Source organism: Schistocerca gregaria, chromosome 4, assembly GCF_023897955.1.
Source record: "Schistocerca gregaria isolate iqSchGreg1 chromosome 4, iqSchGreg1.2, whole genome shotgun sequence".
NCBI lineage: Eukaryota > Metazoa > Arthropoda > Insecta > Orthoptera > Acrididae > Schistocerca > Schistocerca gregaria.
Window position 1 is genome coordinate 467,628,333 of NC_064923.1, and position 21,986 is coordinate 467,650,318.

The 21,986-nt window shown below is 42.5% G+C and overlaps 1 protein-coding gene across 2 annotated transcripts in view; it reads right to left on the minus strand.

The window, feature by feature from the left end:
- The window catches only part of LOC126268205 (WD repeat-containing protein 47), a 635,268-nt gene that overhangs the window by 491,151 nt on the left and 122,131 nt on the right, over nt 1–21,986 (minus strand). The window contains exon 1 of one of the 2 annotated variants that reach the window (XM_049973831.1): nt 17,933–19,039. The exons of the other annotated variant lie outside the window; for it this stretch is intronic. Coding sequence (XP_049829788.1) covers nt 17,933–17,991 — 59 coding nt within the window. The 5' untranslated portion in view covers nt 17,992–19,039. Of the gene's footprint in view, nt 1–17,932; nt 19,040–21,986 lie in introns of those variants that run through there. 2 annotated transcript variants of the gene reach the window in all.

Genomic DNA, 21,986 nt, shown 5'->3' on the forward strand with positions numbered 1-21,986 from the left:
GGCAAAAGACTTGGAAGAGCAGTTGAACGGAATGGACAGTGTCTTGAAAGGAGGATATAAGATGAACATCAACAAAAGCAAAACGAGGATAATGGAATGTAGTCAAATTAAATCGGGTGATGCGGAGGGAATTAGATTAGGAAATGAGACACTTAAAGTAGTAAAGGAGTTTTGCTATTTAGGAAGTAAAATAACTGATGATGGCCGAAGTAGAGAGGATATAAAATGTAGACTGGCGATGGCAAGGAAAGCGTTTCTGAAGAAGAGAAATTTGTTAACATCGAATATAGATTTATGTCTCAGGAAGTCGTTTCTGAAAGTATTTGTTTGGAGTGTAGCCATGTATGGAAGTGAAACATGGACAATAACTAGTTTGGACAAGAAGAGAATAGAAGCTTTCGAAATGTGGTGCTACAGAAGAATACTGAAGATAAGGTGGATAGATCACGTAACTAATGAGGAAGTATTGAATAGGATTGGGGAGAAGAGAAGTTTGTGGCACAACTTGACTAGAAGAAGGGATCGGTTGGTAGGACATGTTTTGAGGCATCAAGGGATCACAAATTTAGCGTTGGAGGGCAGCGTGGAGGGTAAAAATCGTAGAGGGAGACCGAGAGATAAGTACACTAAACAGATTCAGAAGGATGTAGGTTGCAGTAGGTACTGGGAGATGAAGCAGCTTGCACAGGATAGAGTAGCATGGAGAGCTGCATCAAACCAGTCTCAGGACTGAAGACAACAACAACAACACGGAGGCCTATAGGCATCCGTTTTCCTCTCGTTCTATCTGCGAGTGCAACCCGGCAGGAAGTGACTAGTAACGGTAAAAGGTACCTTACGCCATGACTTTCACGTTATGTATGTAGATGGAGAATAGCGAAACGATTTACCAACTGCGTACAAATCGTATTTTACATTTAAAGTAGTATATTTGAGACCGCAAATATTCGTCCATACCTTATTTTCTAAAATATTTATGCAACAGAATTGTTTTCAGACTTTTTGCTTTCATGCCTGTTTGCAGATGACAGACGACCAGATGCGGTTACGAAATGCATTCTGATGCTATGTACAGATTAGCCACTAAATTAAAACTTCCGAGGCCGTGGTCTTATTTATCACTATGTGCAGATCAATGCTTTGCATGTAATTTAAGCATTCGTCACAGTGTTAATGTTTGCACGTCCACGTTAAGCGTGCTCTCGCATTGTGTGGCTATTTTATGGGGACAACGATTAAATCTATGTAAACAGACACAGTACCAAAGTACTGAGAGCCAAGGGTGCTCAATAACTTACTGAAAAATTTAGTACAATCTGATGCAAGCAGTTATCGCTATAACAAGAAACAATGTTTTTGCCATAGTTTAGAAACCGCTGTTGCTCACCAAGTCTGGCCACAACGCGTAACGGGGTAATTATATCAATCTGGCCCGCTTTTCGCAGATCAATGCTTTAAATCGTCCAACTGTAGCACATTATACCCACAGGCTCCACCTTCCTGTTGCGTCACTTCCAGATCTAACCAAACTTTGTTCACTGACTACTCTTACGTAAGAATGACATAAATGCCCATAGAAACAATGATAGAGCAAGCCAGTCTTCCGGATCACGATGTGTGCATAGGTCGGGACACACACGTCCGGGCAGTGTGAAGGCCGAGCGTCAGTCGAGTGACTGCCGTGCTCCGGTCCGTTCCTGCAGGGACCACACATGACCGGGACACGTCCTTGTCTTTGATGTTCCTTGTAGTGACTCAGACTCGGTGATCTGTGTTTCTGTTTGTGAAAGCTGTAAAACATGTTCAATAATTTTCGTAATAGTGAATTAGGACTTGTAGGACTTGCTTTAGACGAAGAGGAAAAAGAACGAAGGCAAACAAGAAGAAGAAAATTGTGGATCCACAGTACCTGGAAAACAAGACCAGTACAGGGAGAGTCTCGAACATTATTTTCTCATCTCATTGGTGCATAAGACTAAGCTTTATGAATATATGATGATGACGCAGTACATCTTCGAAACCTACCTCGAATTCGTGGGAGATCAACAGATGCTGCATTTGCTGTACGAGAACAACTCAAAAAATTCCTGAATTCTCCACATGGGACTGTGGAATGGCAAGAACATGTCGCCTTGGCGATATAACGATGACACGAACCAAACATCTGTTTGTAAAATAAAAAGTAAATAAATATCTTTCGGGTATTAAAACTTGTATAGGTTTTATCTTACCTTTGGCTTGTAGATCTATTGCAGTTGTCTTCCAAACTCTGTCTTTGTACTCGATATTCCTGTAGTTTTCACTTCCCTGATCGTAAAGAACAGGAAACTTACGAACTTCTTCTATTAGCCGTGTGTTTTGTACACAGAACAGTCTTGCGCAGCTGCACAGCTCACAAGACAATCCTACTGTCAGGCCGTGTCGGTCACGTGAAAAAGTAAACACGGCGAATCCCGCCCGGCCCGGCCCCGGCCCATTGACGTTCCCCGTGCAGGTCAAGTGGGGCCCGCTACATTTGTTTTAAAGATGTATTTCGTAGTCCAGGTGACGGGCGATACTCGGACGTGGCTCGGCACGGACATGTGTGTCCCGGCCGTATCAGTTATTGGATGAAGCGTGGCGTATGGCGTTGAAGGCCATGACAATAGCCGCTAATGTCTAACAAGGTTAAGAAGAACGTCGTAATTGTTGAAAGTGTGTGAACTAGAGTCTTCAGCCTTTCTAGTGGCCACCTTATTCGACTGGTAGGTAGTACGTGCTGCATGCCGAATTTCTGTTAATCGCAGTTTATAAATCTGAAGAAACGTATGCACGGATTCTACGTCAGTCACCTGGAATTCAGCAACGACGCGAGACCGTAGCTGCACCTTACACACCCAAGACGCTTTGTCTGAAGCGCCCGCCCTAACAGGATTTTCAATTACACAGTCCCTCGGTGTGTGGTGAAGGGTGTAGGAAGAAAGCGGCCGACGCCTGTCATTAACGTAACGGAACGTTAATCGGAGGGTCGACGTGAATAACTGGGCCGTCGGAAGCTATACGCCAGGCAGCGCCAGCTTAAAAGTCGTTCACTCTGTCACACAGCAGAAATATTACTTTCGACGTAGATGAAAATACGATCTCACGTCAATCGGTGACGGGACAAAAAGTGTCATCGTGCCAATCAATTTTCTCCCACCATCCCGCTGTTGTTTTTCTTTTCGTCACTGTGTCTGTGGACAGCAATGTGGTTCATTTAATTCAAGTTTCAACCTATTACAGCCTGTAAAAGCAACGTGTGCGCATGAAGGAACAACGGTCTATTTCATAATTACTTTAAGTAGGTGCAGTATGTTCAGATTACCTTTGTTACTCCTTTTTTAAGGTTTCACTATAGAAAAGACAACTGGGGTCTTTTAAAGATTATTCTGTTGCATTTGATTATTTTCTCTTATTACACGGATTCCGCCGTCTGTTTATCTGCTGAACATATGACGTATCAGTGCGGCACATATAGCGAAACAACCATTTTTGCTTGTTGGTATTATACAAATCAAACATCGAACTTGACGCGTTATATATTGGACGTAACATACAAACATCTGAGTATAACAATTTTTATGGATATGATATGAAATGATCGAATAGACGCAGTCACAGGTAAAGCAGACGGCAGGATACTTTAAATGTAATCAGTCTACAAAGGACATTGCTTAAAAAACTCTGGGCGATCCATAGTAAAATACTTCTCACCGATGTGGGACTCGTACCAAATATGACTAACACAGGATACGCGAATGTAACAGGAAGAAGCCCTAATAAACTGGTGCAATGGAAATTATCCTCTGCCATGCGGTTCACAGTGGATTGCAGTCTATAGATGTAGAAGTCAACCAATACACATACCGTAATGTTGACATTCGTCCTACGATGTATTTCTTCCAAGCCTCTGGAATCTTATCTTGAAGATAAATATTTACGAAAATAAATGTATGGTTCAAAAATTCAAATGGCTCTGAGCACTATGAGACTTAACATCTGAGGTGATCAGTTCCCTAGAACTTAAACCTAACTAACCTAAGGACATCACACACATCCATGCCCGAGGCAGGATTCGAACCTGCGACCTTAGCGGTCACGCGGTTCCAAACTGAAGCGCCTAGAACCGCACGGCCACTAACGGGCGGCAATATATATATAGGCAGAATTACGCTAAACACCTGGAGCAGTATCTACTAAACTTGATATAGGTGTTAAATATCTGGTAAAAATGTCGTGGCCTTAAGTGACCCAAAGAATACCTAGAGGTATTGGTGGTTGTGAGATCTCTGGAACTTCCACAGCAGTTTCAACGAAACCTGGAAAAATTAAAACGTACCAACTCAAATGTGGCATTTTAATAATTAGACTGATATGAGTATGAAATGTAGAGTTTTAAAGTGTCTAGGCTGCTGGCGTTCCAAAGTCACTGAAAGCCGGATGTGGTCAAATAAATTGAAGTAAAGAGTGGATCCAATATCGCCGCACTTTTGATTAGGTAACTGTGTTGCTTGCACAAGGTTAGGTTAACCAGAGAAGTTACTCTTGTTACTTGAAGGGAACTTATTTTGTTAAATTAGTACGGTATTTTGGTAAAAGATGTAGTTTATAATTCGCGTTATATAATCATATTTCTAAAAACATGTATAAAAAATTAAAATAAATACACGAAAAACTGAAATGTGACGATTTAATATATGAGACAAGCGCTAGTCAGTGAAGGTTGTAAACCTGGATCACTGGTAAAGGGCAGATATCACGTATGTTTCATTCTGTTCTAAGCCGTTTAAGCTACTACACTACTGCGCAAAGAATATTTTAAAAGGTTTCTCTTCTGGCAGTCGATCAAACAGGGCAGAAGTTACCAAAAAGTTACGACAAAGAAAATGTTTCTTGATCACAAGTGAAAGTGCTTCCAGGCAGATGGATCGGTGGAATGGAGTCGTGACACTCAAGTTTACTCTGCTTCACCGGGGATAGCGCTGAGCGTTCCTTCCAGAATGAGGTGAACATTCTAATTTGTGAATGGTGGTTTCTCCGGCATCTTTCCTTTACCCCCCCCCCCCCCCCCCCCCCTCACGGAAAAACAGAGTCGGTGCGCTGTATTCGTCGTTTCACGGACAACATGATACCCGTTCTCTTCACTATTCCACTTTTAAAATTCTGCGATTGACAGTCTTTAGGGGCGACTAGTACCACCGAAGAGGTATTTATAGAAATTCAGTAAGTGCTGGCCCAGGTGACGGTACTGAAGGGGAACATCTCACTACTAGTTGGTCAGCGCCGAAAGCTCACAAAAGTTACTTTGGTTAAAGGGAAGAATAAAACTTGGTTTATCCGTAGTCACTAATGGCATGAGTGAGAAGTCAGTAACAAGACATGGCTTGCTCCAATTGAGTTTCGTTGCTCCGAAGTTCTTGCTCTTTACCCGATAACTGACACAGATAATTCAACTTTTCTTGTGCCCTCGAAGTTACTGCTTGAATATTCCGTGTGGGGCACTGAGTGTTCTGATACATTAGCCCAGACAGCGATACAGGAAGACTGGCAATCGGTGCTTGACGTCACTGTCTTCTGGCCCACAACACAGAATCAAGAATTAAAAAATACGAATCACACTGAACTATCACTTGTTTTACCAACCTGAGCGGCTAGACAAGAACACACAAATTTCATGTCACCTGTCTGGCGTGGATACACCTCTACACACATAGAGTGACTATTATTGAGCTATATGAAAAAAGAAAAACGTCAATCGGTTACTGCACACACTTTATTCAACATGTAAACGTCACTAAAGATATTCGGATTTAGGTAATGACATGCTCGATATGCCTGCCATCACTGGTGATGGTGTTGCGCAGACGAATAGCGAAATTCTGCATGACCCGCTGAAGTGTCGGAACATAGATGTTGTCGATGACCTCCTGAATGGCTGTTTTCAGCTCAGTATTGGTTTGAGGTTATTGCTGTACACCTTGTCTTTAATATAGCCCCCACAAAAAGGAGACGCGTGTGTTCAGATACGGAGAACATGGCGGCCAATCGAGGCCCAAGCCAGTGGCCTCTGGTTGCCTCAGAATGCGGTCTCCAAAACGCTCCTCCAGGACGTCAAACACTCTCCTGCTTCAAGGGGGTCGAGCACCGTCTTGTATGAACCACATCTTCTCGACATCAGGGTCATTTTGGATAATGGGGATGACATCTTCCAAACCCTTCACGTACCGTTCGATAGCCACCGTGCCATCAAGGAATATCGCTCCGATTATTCCGTGACTGGACATTGCACATCACACAGTCAACCGTTGATGGTGAAGAGACTTCTCGATTGCGATTCTCAGTCCCAATCCCAAATGCGCTAATTTTACTTATTGACGAACCCATCCAAATGAAAGTGGGCTTTGTCGCTAAACCAAACCATAGCAATTCGCATGATGGCCCGCGGCCAACCGTGCAGCTTGAACGTCCTAATGCAACCCGTTCAGAAGTTACGACAACTTCATTTCATATAGTTCAGTAACTGTAGACTATTTACCATACTTGCTGTTGTTGTTTAATAATGTATAATTTCAAGTTGTGGTTGAAAAAGACGTATCTTTGGGTTCCAGTATAACATTGTTTGAAAGTTGCATCCCAGCAACTATATGCAATTGTCAGTAACTACTTGCACATAAGGGCCGGCAGAATAATTAAACAATGCTACATTTCCTATCTCGAGTCATTTTTGGTATTCACTGTTACCGACATATTCGCCGCCAGAGATTCTGCAACTGAGTTGATATTTAAAACTAATCATTTATTCTGCCAACTCAGCTGAACACTTATTTCAAATTTTTGATATTTTATCACAAAGTGAGTCACATCTTTCAGGGATTCTGAAAATAAGAGTGGAAGCACCTTTGCCGGTTGGCATTTACGCATGCCTCGTTCACTGACTTGGAACGTTAATAAAGCATTTATAGTCTGGTATTCGATCTTCAGAAGGGACGACAAAGCTATGACGTGGAACCAGGAATTAGGGACCAATCCCCTCAAAATGGTATCCAGTTTTTTACGCTATATCATACGTAAATAACTATAATTGTCATGATAACACAAAATTCATTTGAAGCGCGTTACTGCGACACGCCTAATAATTAACTGATGACATTATTTTACGCTGGTGTTCTTGCCTTAAGTTTCTGCATTAAGCACTTAAATCAATATATCACATACTCAGGTATCAAAATACGTCAGGGCTTTATTTCCAATCACTGCGAAGAGACTGAAAAATACAAATAATAATATTATAATAATAACCTGAGAGAATTAGGATCTCAAAATCTACATGACAGTAATGAAATCAGAAAAATCACAATCACACATTACACGCGGGATTTTTAGAGGTAGAAGAGAGAAAAACTAACCGACATACGTCGTCTGCGCAACGAAAATTAGGCCATTCGTTGCGTATGAAGGAATACTGGGCGAAAAGGAAGGCCAACAAATGTTGATTAGGCGTGGTGCTAAGTGATCCATCCGCGAAGAAGAAGAAAAACAAGAGTTGCGCGAGATGCGTTGGTGTTCGTATCTATGTAGTACGGATCGGTAGCAAGTCCTAATTTTAGAGGAATCCCCTTTTGACTTGGATTACAACAATGGGGGCGCACAGAGCTAAGATATAATTTTTCGCATAAAGCTTTTGTCCCAACGCACTTACACTTGATAAACGATGGACACTATTAACATCCCCAAGTAACTATGACTTACAAATAATCAGAACAGGAACGCCCCTCATTAAATACATGAGCACTAAAGCCATACATTTGACGGGGCAAACCCCTTTCGTTATGTTAGATAACGTCAACAAACCGATGTGTGAAGTAATAATGCATGCAGAAATAAAACACAGAATGCTATCTTCAGTGTGAACGAATAAATTCTTTAATATTCTCTCGTCGCAATGTTGTTTTCTTCTTCTTTTTTTACTTTTAATATCAAAGCAGTGTTGTTATATGTGTATCTTGTTTGCCCTCTGAAAAGATGAAAGCTCGCATGAACACTTCACGTAATAAATTGTTTCACAGCGGTTATATGGAAGGTGATGACACAATGAGCTGTTTATTCAAATATGCCAGCGAATAACGAACAAATTCCATTTGGATTCTATGCATAAGTACCTCTTTCTTATTACTTCGCTGGTTCTGCGCCTTAAGGGCTTACATAAATATTCCTCCTTTTAGTGCAGTACTCAGCAGAATGGACGCCGCCTCCCATTAAGAGTGAAAGAAGTGGCTTACGCACACAGCAGCTCGATAACAGCACATAATCCCATTAAAAGTTCGGTAGACTTCGACTTTCTGTCCCTCCTTTGAGGGTGCCGACCTCACGCAGTTGTCCCAGTGAAGTAAAACACTGGCGGCAGCACAGTTAGAATCTTTAGGAACTCTCCTTGAGCGCGAAAAGAACTTTTCAGTTACTGTTACTACTAGTAACGCTTAACTAAGGAGACGTTAGTCTTGTGTCTAAAAATTCAAACAATCAAAATAGCTCTTTGAAAATGACATTATTTCCATTACTCTTCCTCGCAGATTTTTTTTAAAAAAGGAAAACACATGTCAACCAATGTCTACATAATACTCTGCGCTATTATCGCCATCACTCATGTCGGCGATCCATTTGCACTTTATACAGGGTGATTCAAAAATGCATGTAAATATTTTAAGGGTGTATTTATGAGGTAAATATAAGACAAAAATGTTCTATACAATTTTTGCTATACTTGGCTTATTACAGAGTTATGAACAAAACATGATAATACATTCAATACAACGTAAAGTATTTACTTCCCAGAGTTCACAGTTTAATTACAGTGCATTTGGACTAAAAACGCAAACTGGTAAATAAACGTGACGTAACAAACTGAAACAATTCCTCGCGAATACTGTATTACTTTAGTTCCTGTTGATTGAACTAAATCAATGCAAAATAACTAAGGAAAATACCTGAAGAATTTACAGACTGTACTGTATGTATTTGCACAAATCTTAATGCAATGCATGTTCAAAATGCTGTCCCTGAACTTGCAGACAGACCCGTGCTCGTCGCCGCAATGATCTCTGCACATTACACAGTCCGTTCAACTCTCCACGAATAATTTCACAACCACCTTCATTTCTTTGTTGTAGCACTTCTCTGTTCGGTACTGCAGAAGAATACACCAATGTCTTTAGTCGGCCCCATAAATAAAAGTCTAAAGGGTTCAGGTCAGGTGATCTGGCTGGCCAAGCAATTGGTCCTCCGCGACCTATCCATCGATGTGGATACGCATCATTGAAGTACGCCCTTACGTTGCGGCTGTAATGGGCAGGAGCACCATCGTGCATAAACCACAAGGTGGCTCGTGTTGCAAGAGGGACATCCTGTAACAATCCAGGCAATTCCCCCTCCAAAAATTCGCGGTAAGCGTGCCCAGTCAGCCTTGGAGGTAGAACATGAGGTCCGAGTAAGTCATTCCCCACAATACCACACCAAATGTTTATGGAGAATTGATGTTGATATCCACGCACAATTCTCGCGCCAGGATTCTCGACAGCCCACTGGTGCATATTATGCGAATTGATTACACCCGCACGAGTAAACATGGCCTCATCTGTGAATAATATCCGCCGAATGAACATTGGATCATTAAAATGACGCTCTTGTAACCACTGGCAGAATTGCTGACGGCGAGGATAGTCTGCAGGTGTCAATTCGTGCACTTTGTGCAGTCGAAATGGATGTAACTGTTGTCTCCGAAGCAGCCGCCATACAGTAGATTGTGGAAGTCGTACAGCTGCACTAATTTGTCTCGTACTGATGGCTGGATCTTGGTCTACCAGGTCCAAAACATGTTCCTCGACGTTCACTGCATGCTCAAGTGGTCGACCTGAATGTGGCCCAGGACGAATGCCATACTCCCGCATACGTCTGTCCACAGATACAAACGTCTGATGACTTGGTAACCGTCGTCTTGGAAACAGCTCACTGTACCTTCGCCTTGCTGCAAGTGCGTTTCCACCTGCTGCACCATACACAAGGTGCATATCAGCATACTCACTGTTTGAGTACATCATGTGCAAACACAAACAAACACTATTCATGCAGTTTCGAATCAACTGTTGGGAGATAAGTATGTGCATTACGTACCTGCTGCTTGCACTGACGTCGTTTTGATACGGACATGACTTTCGTATTTTAACGATAACTCTGGAATTAAACGTTTATGGAAAAACATTTATAGAACATTTTTGTCTTATATTTACCTCACAAATACACCCTTAAAATATTTACATGCATTTCTGAATCACCCTGTATATTTTGCCTTGTGGTAATCAAATGACAAGAGTTTTACTGTTTTTGTTTGCCTCAGTAGATTTATTCGTGAATTTTTGTAATTATTTTGAAAATATATACCACTGTGGAATGTGCAGTATCTCCTAGCTGATGACACAGTTACTTTCCTACGCGAAGCAAAGATTCTGAAAGTTGTTCCGCGTGAGACATTTAGGCAGGAACGTCATTTCTGTCTCAACAAAAAACACTCGTGTAGTACGTTAAGATTAGAAGCAACAAGTATGGTTAAAAAAGTCTCCTCGTTTGAGATTACTGATGCACTGGACAATGGAGCAGAATGATCTACAGCACAGTTCACCAAACTTTTTTTTCACAGCGGACCGGATAACTGAGAAAATCACGAGTGCGGGCTGCATCGTCATTCTGTACCATATCTGCAAGCCAGATCGAAACCTCTGGGAAAGAAACGAGAAGCTAAGTTCAGCATTCCCACATACCTAGCGTGCATATATCCGGATCTCAGAAACCAAGAATAAGCAGAAAAAAAATGTGAGACTTGTGAAACTAAAGTTTGGCTTTCAAAATATCATACAAGTTTGGTCTGAAATTGCTGCATTTAGTAAAGAGAATTGCTTTTAAATGTTCATCAGTCAATCTCGTTCCATGTGCTGACTTAACATACATCATTTTGGAAAACGTTTGCTCATAGACATAAGATGTTCCAAACTCCGATGCTGTAAAAGCGGCAAATTTTTTCAGTTTCGGAAACTCAACATCAGGAAAGCAGCAATAAAATTCAATAATTTTTCCATCACTGTGCTACTCTTTAAACGAGTCATCTGCTTGCAAAGCAATGACATTCGACTGTAATTCAAGTAGCACATCATTAAGTGTACATCATACCGATTCTGGAACAAGAACGCTATTCTCAGTTCCGTTGAGACCTGAAAATCCCTCGAAAAATTGTTTCTTCAGCTAACGGATAATTTTTTTCGGAAAATCAAACCTGGCGTCCTCGGGGATTGTGATGAAACTGAGAAAAGTTTTCTCCTTCAAGTTGTGCTTCGAACAATGACAGTTTTCTCCGACATCCTTTGATGATTCTGTACAGATCACAGACGAGGTTATCCTTTCCCAGAAGTTTCAAATTCAGTTCATTCATGTGGAATGTGATGTCAACCAAAATGACAACTTTGACAGCCAGACAGGATCTGACAGCAGTGGATCAGCTCTTTTTCTCACAGAGAAAAACATGTTTCCTTTCGGAGCTTGTAAAAACGCAACAGGATTTTACCGCAGCTCAGCCACTTCACTGCTTTGTGATAAGACAAGTCACAGAATTCGGAATCAGTTTCTTCAAAAGAAGCCTGGAACTGACAGAGACTGAGTGCATGTCGCCGAATGAACTGCATACGGGACAAGCGCCCGTGTATGGTATCTGTACAGATGATTTAACAGAGACTGTACGCAACAAGACATGACAACACGTTCGTATATCCTTGTGTACGAAGATATCCAAGTTCGTATGTCGGTATGCGGGCGATGGGAGAAATTTTGAGATGGGGTTCTTGACTTGCTGAAGTAGGGTCAAAGTTTCTCGTGACGGATGGCCATGCTGTTGCTCGAAAAACTCAGAAGGGACGCGAGTGGTTCACCATACACGAATCCTGCTGCACGCAGTCCTAATGACATCAGCAGGAGGACAGAAACGTCTCGTGTTCCATACATTATATCAAGCGAACTCTAGTATCGTCGGCGGACCGGATACGGCCCACGGGTGACCCCTGATCTCGAAGAAAAAAATTGAAATTAGTGGACTCAAGATGCCCTCCTGAAAACTCACTCGCCTATTACTTGACAAACAGTAAGCGACGGACCAAATTCTTTACGTTTTTCCGCACTCCTCTAATACAATACAGTTAATTATGTTTCTAAGTTATATTGTACAATGCCGTTGACACACATTTCAAAAGAAATTATGAGGAGGCGCGATTGCTGATATGTATAAAACTCAGTGAGGTCCTCGTTAAAATTTTACATCTTGCCTTGCAAAAATTAAGAATTCTATTCTTTACTCTGGTTTAAGGGTTCAATATAACGAGCCAAACTACGGAGGTAAAAGCATAGATCTTGCTCATACTAAATGTCAGTATTCACTGAGGGCCTTTTCACTTCAAATTACGCCAAATTTCACAGTATAATCAATTAATGACAAAACATCTTTCTATGATGCTAACAGATTTTTTGGGCATTGCTGATTACCAGCAATGATGACAGTGTAACATTTATAACAAAAAATTTCATATTTTTTTAATAGAAGAATAAATGCTTGAGGTTTGATCATATAATACAGGTGACCTAAAGCAGTGGCACCTCGGGCAACGCTGTGATGACGTCACGATCCGCCCGTTGTGTGGCTAAACAAACAGTTCGACTTGCTGAGCTTGTTTAAGTTTGAAATTGGTATCCGAGTCTTTATAACATCTGAAACGTCTTTAGCTTTAGGAGACGAAACGTCAGTAACAGAAATATTTCTTAGACACGGCCTAATGGCCATAAAACAATATACACAAAGGAAGCTTGGGGTTTGTCGTTCTGCCAGGGAAAAGATCAATACAGATGTAGCAAAAGTTCGGATTGGGGAAGCTATGCGGCAGTGTCTTTTTCCCATGGAAGAACTCGGCAATCTCCTTGATCTGGATGGTTGTCCTGGAATCTGGAAGCCAGTGTCTTAGTCAGGCCTAGGATATTTTCTGCAGTTCATCGCTTGTTTTAGTTCTGGCAGTGATTTGTTAATGCTCACCCATGTTTCTGAGTCCACAAAAACTCTGGGTCAGCAGTTACGTATAATGAACTAAAAGGCATTAAAATAATGCACGTAACATGCGATTTTGGGAATTGTCATGAATGCTGATACGACTTATCTATACGCAACGCATTTACTCTACTGCAGGAGTTCCTAAAATTCTCCTCTCACGGAACATTTTAAGAATCCTGGGACTTTGATTTCCACCTTATTTATTATTGAGGTTAACAAATTTTAAACAATGAGAAAGACGTATTTTAATCAGTGATTATTCCAATTTTAAAACATAACTAATAACACACAAATCATAAACCGAAAAAAATAATATCGTCAAAATGTCGGAAAAACGCCATGTTATTAATAGTTTTTCGCGGAGCACTTTCTTCCCGCGGAACACAGTTTTCGAAACCCTGCTCTAGTGCCACAGTGCAGTGCGCTGAATTTGCCGCGTTCATGGTGATTCTATGAGACATTCGACGAATGTTTTCCAACAGACAAAACACTATCGATTTACTGCTTCACTTTTATTTGAAGGCGTAGTGAAGTCTCAAATGAAAGTAACTGAAACTAATCGATTTTTCTGTGTATTTCTAATCAATCACAACTCTCGACAAACAAACCCATTATGTACGAAATATTATGTGTTAGTACTCGAACACAAAGGTTAGATATTAATTATTGTCGCAAAGACGACTAAATTGTTTTTCAGTTTCATTACACCCTAAAGGCAAATGCTGCAGCAGTCAGAATGGTGTCTGAGACACAAAGAAAGCCCCCAGAAAAAATTGCAACTTGCACTAGCAGTTACTAATTTGCATGCTTTGTGGTAAGTTCACTATCAAACGTAAACTACGCCCTTTTGCAAGTAGAATCACAGAGTCGCTCATAAAAGGTGCAAGTGTGAAGCAAAACCCCTAGCGATTTACATCTTCCGCGGCAATTTAAGTTATATGTATCACGACCTCCAGTTTTAGTTATATATATCGAGACCTATGTGACTGTAGCTAAGTGGATAAATAACAGAACACCAATGTAAAGTTTCAGGGATGAATAGTTACTCGGCCCTTAGAATTTTTTCTGTCGCTTCTTTCATCTCTCGCAAATGAAATATGTATTGGAATCCATTCTTATCTGTAGGTCTCTGTATAACTGGCTTCACAAGTCACTACAAAGACCTCCAATAGGCCCATATACGACATGGATGGGTTGCAACGTTAAAACACTGTACCGACACTTGGTGCAAGGATTGGCAGTCCACCCTCAACGTACACAAACAAGTTGGCGAACAATTACTGGAAGCAGTCACATACGCTCACAAAACCCTTGTTCGGCCAATGCCTGAATACTGGAAGTCAGTCTCGGACCAGTACTAGAGCGGTTTCATAGAGAAAACAGAAGAAAGTCAAGCAATGCGTTTCGCCGCAGGTTCATTTGATAAGCGCGAAAACGTCACGGAGATGCTAATTAAATTCCAGTGACAGATGCCTCAAGAGAGGCGTTGAGCATCGAGGTGGTGTTTACTGTTAACATTTCGAGAACGTGCGTTCTTATAGGAGTCAACCATATATTGAATTCTACTATGTATATCCTAGCGATATGTGGTGCCATACATCATAATGTGGTAGGTACTTACGGCAGTAAATCAGTGTGGTGTTCAAACCAACATTCGGGTGGAAGACAGCTTTACTTTATCGCACTTGCAATATAGCGCAAAAACGTCCTCCGTTACTGCTGTTAAGTGTTTTAGCTGTTACGGTCCCTTGTAATTATGTAGTCACTAACTAGCCCCCCCTCCCCAAACTCACTCACTCACTCACTCTCTCTAACATGCGCAAACAGATGACTGTATTCGAATACTGAACAAAAATACATAAATACATGGCGAAGGACAGATTGTGATACTGAGGTCCCCCCCCCCCCCCCCCCCCCCCCCCGAAATCTGGTTGTGGTGACAGACTGATCTGTAGTGTAATACTCCGCAAGCTTCCTTACGGCAGTTGCAAAGGCTATTTCGTGAACTACCCGCCAATTTTCACGTTCCAGTGACGAATGGTTCGTGGGAAGAACACTTTCTTGCAAGCCTTCGTGTGTGCTCGAATGTCTCTTATTTTATATTCATAATCTTAAGAGTACGCAATACACTGGTTGACTGTTGTAGGACCGTAAGGTCTCGGAATTTCAATAGCAAACCACACCGTGATGCAGAACGTCTCTCTTGCACTGTCTGCTACAGGAGTTAGCTAAGCATCTACGGGCCGCTTTTTTTGCTTACCAAATGAAGCTGTAACGAAAGGCGTTGTTCTTCTTTACGTATGTTTCCTCTATCAGTTATGGTCCTAGACTGACGAGCAATATTCAAGTATAAAACTAGGGTGGAGAGATGCATCAATCCATTCTTCGGACTGACAACAACACACAAAACTGCGAAAAATTCAAAGAGGGGGATGAGGGTGGGGGGGGGGCGTCCCTTTCGTAACATTTACCCAAAGTGACATCTACACTTCCAAATCCACCGTAGAGTACATACAGGAATGTGCGTTGTATGTAAACATCACAGGTATTTTGACACATGCATGGTACATACAGTGTGTTTCACAGTTTATGTTACACACTTCTAGAGATTGTAGAGGGGACTTAGTACATGAAGTTTTATATAGGTTCCTATGTCCGGAAACGGCATCCAACTACACCACAAGCGTCAAAGTTACAGGCGCCTGAAAATGCGTGTACATACAGGGTGATCTCGTGATGATATTATGAACTTTTCAGGAAGAAAGAGAAGGATAAATGTATCAATTTGAGGTAAAGCTGTACTGGAAACGAGAAAACGCATATCTGAAGCGCTATGAGCACTTGTTCATTTCGCTAGTGTGACACCCATATTTTCTATTGAACCAGTGCAAATAGCTCATAAAGTTAAGCATTTTAGAGCCCATGTTTAGTAGACATTTTTTCTTGTTTTGGTCCATACTACCGCCGGTGAAATTTTGCTACCGCACGATCTTGGCAACAAGTCTACCGGCAGACGTATTCCATTGCCAGAGCTATCCGAACAGTTTTCAATCGTAGCTTCCGGCTGAGTGGTTTTCCGGACCTGTGTTCCGTACCTCAAATCAATCAATTTATCTTTGCCCATTGTCCTTTAAAATTTATGACATCAAGGAATCACCTTGTGTATACATGCACTTACAGCTGCCGTAGTCAATAATTTTGACGTTCTGTAGCTTCCTTCGATATTCAAAACATTACATACTGATTCCAGTCTAGAAGTCATAGAAGTTTTTAACGGTAATTTCCAAACATCCTGTATATCATTCGCAATGGGCTGCTTGTTAAGGGCTTCGAATGATTAGATACAAAAAAAGTTCTATATGCCCATCATGTATTAACATGTGACAAGTTCCTCATTCACTTAACAATGACCAAATAGAAAGGAAGAAACTGGTCGTGAGATGTTCATAATGTTCTAAAAAATAAAAAATTAAAAATTAAAAAAGCAACTGGAGCTACATTACATTAATTAACAAATTTAAGAGTTAGGAAGATTTTTCTGAAGGGCTGCCTTGGTTGGACGTTAAATGTGTACGATAGGCAATACAGCCAAGTGGAAAATTTAAAGTTTTGAAATGTGGTGCTACAGAAGAATGCTGAAGATTAGGTAGATAGGTAGGAGAACAAACGAGGAGGTCCCGAATCAAATTGGGGGGGAGGGGGGGGAATTTATACACAACTTAATTTAAAAAAAAGGGCGATCGTTCGATGGGACGCATCCTAAGGCATCGGAGACTTATCAATCTGGGAATGAAAATAGCTGTGGGGCTGTAAAAAAATTTGCAGCAAGACCAAGGCTTGAATACATTAGGCAGGTAGCGGTAGTTATGCACGGATAAGAGACTTGCACAGGATAGACTAGCATAATTTACAAAAAATTCAAGGAATAGGGGGCTGTGAAGAGGAAGGGGCGCGTCCACTTTGTGACTTTTACACAAGGCGACACCTACAAGTATACTTCGCAGCCCAACGTAGTACGTCACACGTACACAGCAGAGAAATTCTTACACATGCACCGCTCATGTATATATTATATATACAGGGTGATCAAAAAGTCAGTATAAATTTGAAAACTGAATAAATCATGGAATAATGTAGATACAGGGGTACAAATTGACACACATGCTTGGAGTGACATGGGGTTTTATTAGAACAAAAAGAATACAAACGTTCCAAAAATGTCCGACAGATGGAGCTTCATCTGACCAGAATAGCGATAATTAGCATAACAAAGTAAGACAAAGCGAAGATTATGTTCTTTATAGGAAATGCTCAATATGTCCACCATCATTCCGCAACAATAGCTGTAGTCGAGGAATAATGTTATGAACAGCACTGTAAAGCATGTCCGGAGTTATGGTGAAGCATTGGCATCGATGGCGTCTTTCAGCATCCCTACAGATGTCGGTCGATCACGATACACTTGTTACTTCAGGTAACCCCAAAGCCAGTAATCGCACGGACTGAGGTCTGGGAACCTGGGAGGCCAGGCAACACGAAAGTGGCGGCTGAGCACGCGATCATCACCAAACGACGCGCGCAAGAGATCTTTCACGCGTCTAGCAATATGGGGTGTTATTTTTGGTTCTAATAAAACCCCATGTCATTCCAAACACGTGTGTCAATTATTACCTCTCTATCTACATTATTCCGTGGTTTATTAAGTTTTCAAATTTGTACTGTCTTTTTGATCACCTGGTATATATGAGACTACGCGAGTTCCGTGGCAGCAGGAGTACATACCCGTCTCCGCAGTACCACGGGCTGTGATGGTCGCTGGGACCCGCGGTCAGGCGGACCATGTCTCAGCGGCCTTGGCGCGCCACCATGGTCCCGTCTGCATCCCGCAGGCGCGCACGAAACCGCGTGGAGGCACGCAAGCACGCGACCGTTAGGCCGCAGGTGTATCGACTGCAGCGAGCACGCCGCTGCAGCGCCACACTACGGCGCGCCGCGGCAGACCGCTAGCAGGGTCCCGCGGGAAGGGACGCGAAGGGAAGGGAGCGGACCCCGACAAACCAGATCCGCCGCGCTCAGCTGGACGCCGGGGCTTCCTCTCGCCTCCTCTTCCTGCCTCTGTGACCGCCGCCGGACCTCCGTCCTCTCCTCTGGCAGCTACCTCTCCGAGACGGGTCGTTAACCTGCCACGGCGGGGCTGCGGGAGCGACACTTCCGAAAATAGCTCCGCCCGCGGACGGGGAATCCGGATGTTTGGGGGCGGGGAAGAAGAAAACAAAAGTGCAGACCTGGAAGGTCTATCGCGGAGGAGGAAACTTCCGCACGGCGCTTGGCGCGCAACTTCCTTCCGACAAACTCTTCTTCCACTGGCGCGCAGCACGCGAGAGTAATCTATCGCGGCTGTCGCTGCTCACAGTTGTACACAAACACGCACAGACATACACACTTTACTGTCAGCGCCCTAGAGTAAAACTACTGGTACTAGTCCGAGTGTTAGTTATTCAGAGAAATTGCTCACAAATGCGCACCGTTACTGAAGCTGACGACGTCGTACACTGCCACAGTGCATAATCACTCTGGAGGTGCCCGAAGGTTTAATCCGGTATGAGACACATCGACGCAATTCGTCACGACAGCGACCTGTAACGCGGCAGGAGTGCTGTCCGCAGAGAGGCCAGTGGCGAACTGCCGGCGAGGCGGTGTGGCGCGCAGCTGAGAGACGATTACGCCGCCGGGCCACTGACCGCGACTGCGGAGCGCGTGGTCGCGACGCGTCCCTGATTCGCCCGGCCCGTCGCGCCAGAGGGGGTTTCTAGGTCCGTCTTCACACACGCCGGCAAAATAAACGCGCGTGTGACAGCAGGCGCGCGGCCGGCTAACAGCACGCAGGATGTCCGCTCGACGGCGAGGCGCGCGTGCTGGAACGCCTGCAGCGACTTTCTTCCGCGCCACCTACTTGTTATAGCGCTTCATTTCAACGGAACTGACTTTGAGATTAACCACATCTCTAGGTAACGGTATTTTATCGTCGTTGCCTTCAGTCCGAAGGCCCCTTTAATGCATGATGAAATGCAGCCTTTATTGGAGACATTCATTGGTGAACTGTTCTCGTGGCGTTGTGCTGTCGCCAAGTTTCGGACTCGTCACTTTGCCTAAAAATGGCGTGTATAAAATACGGATGTCGGTGATTGCTGGAACAATCGGTTTTTGGTTGCATTGGTTTATTTCAATACGTACTGAACCTGTCTTAAAACCGCTCAAAGTAACTGGTTTCTGAAATAACCCATTATCAGTTTTTTTTATTCCTGTTACTTTCTGTAATAAACGTAGAAAATGAAAACAGACTGAAGGCAAAGAAAAGAAAACGTATTCCGCTCACCGTTCGCTTTTTTTTCTCGAAATTGGTAAGCAGTTGAACGCTAGGAAATATCACGAGTATTCTCTTACTGATTCTAATTTCTTGAAACTCGGCTCAAAAATCATGTTATAATCGAGGATCATACCACTATTTCGGCATTACGAATAGTCAGACTAAAGTGTGTTGAACTCTTTCTTTGGCGTTAATTTTTCCGTTTGAAGGGCTACAAGCAAGTAAATGCCGACGCAGGCAGCAGATCATCTACTTTTTATTTTTATTGTAAATTATGAATGAAATCTTAAATTTGCAGTCGGCCGGCGTGGCCGAGCGGTTCTAGGCACTACAGTCTGGAACCGCGTGACCGCTACGGTCGCAGGTTCGAATCCTGCCTCGGGCATGGATGTGTGTGATGTCCTTAGGTTAGTTAGATTTAAGTAGTTGTAAGTTCTAGGGGACTAATGACCACAGCAGTTGAGTCCCATAGTGCTCAGAGCCATTTGAACCATTTTTTTGAACCCTCCCGCCGGAGGTTCGAGTCCTCCCTCGGGCATGGATGTGTGTGTTGTTCTTAAGTTAGTTAAGTTAGTTTAAGTAGTAAGCCTAGGCACCGATGATCTGAGCACTTTGGTCCCTTGGAAATTCAGACACATGTGAACATTTGCACCGGTATCGGTTCTAACCGGGTAGTTTTTCCCACCCGTAATAGGAAACTCGTCGAAACGCTGAAAAATGACGCCAGGACCCGAGAAGATTTCATCAATTGTTTAATGCACTTCTCCAAGCTTGTCTATTCCGTCTTAAAGTCTTGGAAATGTTTTATGTTACTACTACTGACGGAAATCATTGAGAAGCACTACTCAGATTTTTATCAAAGTTTGTGGAAATGGTTATCACACAAGGAGTATTAAATGATTAAACTTTCATTCCATTCGGAACTGATGTCCCTGATACATTCCGAATGTTTTATTGAGGAATTTCTTGCCATGCTTGAATCAATGCTGTAACAGTTAATGACTCCTGAGTGGGGACTGATGTGACAGCGTACATCATCCCATCGCATACAGACATAGTCTACTGTTGCTGCTACTGCTTCTGTCGTGGTCTTCAGTCCGAAGAGTGGTTTAATGCTGCTCTCCAGGCAAGTCTGTCCTCACGTCTGCATAGCTACTGCAACCTACGTCCATTTGAATCTGCTTACTGTATTCGAGCCTTGGTCACTTACGCAACATTTACCCCCACACTTGCCTTTATTACCAAACAGACGACTCCTTGCTACATCAGGATGTGTACTATCAATCGAGGTCTTCTTCAGTCACGTTGTGCCATAGCTATATATTTACTTTTTCCCCTAATTATATTCAATACGACATCATTTGTTATACGAATTATGCATCTAACCTTCAGCGCTATGCTGTAGCGTAACATTTCAAAAGTTTCTACACTCTTCTAGTATGAACTACTTAACCGTCCACGTTTCACTCCTGTATAAGTCTACACTTCAGGCAAGTACCTTAGAGAAAGTTCTGTTAACATTCAATAGTTTATAATCTACGTTAACAAATCCCTTTTGTTTGGAATTGCTTACTTGCTATTGCCAATCTACATCTATATCCTCCCTACTTCCGTCAATATCAGTTGTTTTACCGCTCAAATAACAAAACTCATATGCTACTTTCATTGTCTTATTTCATAATCTTCTTCCCTCAACACAGTCTGACTTCATTCGACAACATTCCAACCGTCTTTATTACTTCTGATGATATTTATCTTATAACGTTGTTTCAAGGCACTACCAATACCGTTCAGCTGCTTATACAAGTCCTTGGCCATCTCTGAGATTTACTAATAACAATGTAATTATGTCAAAGTTTTTGTTTCTCGTCCTTGAACTTAAATTCCATCTACATATTTTTCTTTGGTTTCCTTTACTACTTGAATAACACCTGAGACACAACCCTGTCTACTCTTTTCTCTACCACCGCTTCATTCTAATACCCCTCCACTCTTATTACTGCCGTCTGATTTCTGTACAAGTTGTAAATACCTTTTCGCTCCCTGTATTTTAACCTTGCTACCTTCAGAATTTCGAAGACTGTATTCCACTGAACAATGGAAAAACAAATTAAAATTAACACGGCCTCTAAGAAAACAAAAAGCTAGCTGATCAACATTAGAAAAGCATGCACATGCCACTCCCATATGCAGCGGCTAGCACACTGGACTCTAATTCGGGAGGACGACGGTTCAATCCCGCGTCCGGCCATCCTTATTTAGGTATTCCGTGATTTCCCTAAATCGCTCCAGGCAAATGCCCGGATGGAACCTTTGAAAGGGAACGGCCGACTTCCTTCCCCGTCCTTCCCTAATCCAAACAGACCGATTACCTCGTTGTCTGGTCTCCTTCCCCAAACAAACCAACCACTCCCATACAGGTTCAAATCTTGCCGGTAGTAAGTTGGGTACAGGTGCACATGTTGCTAC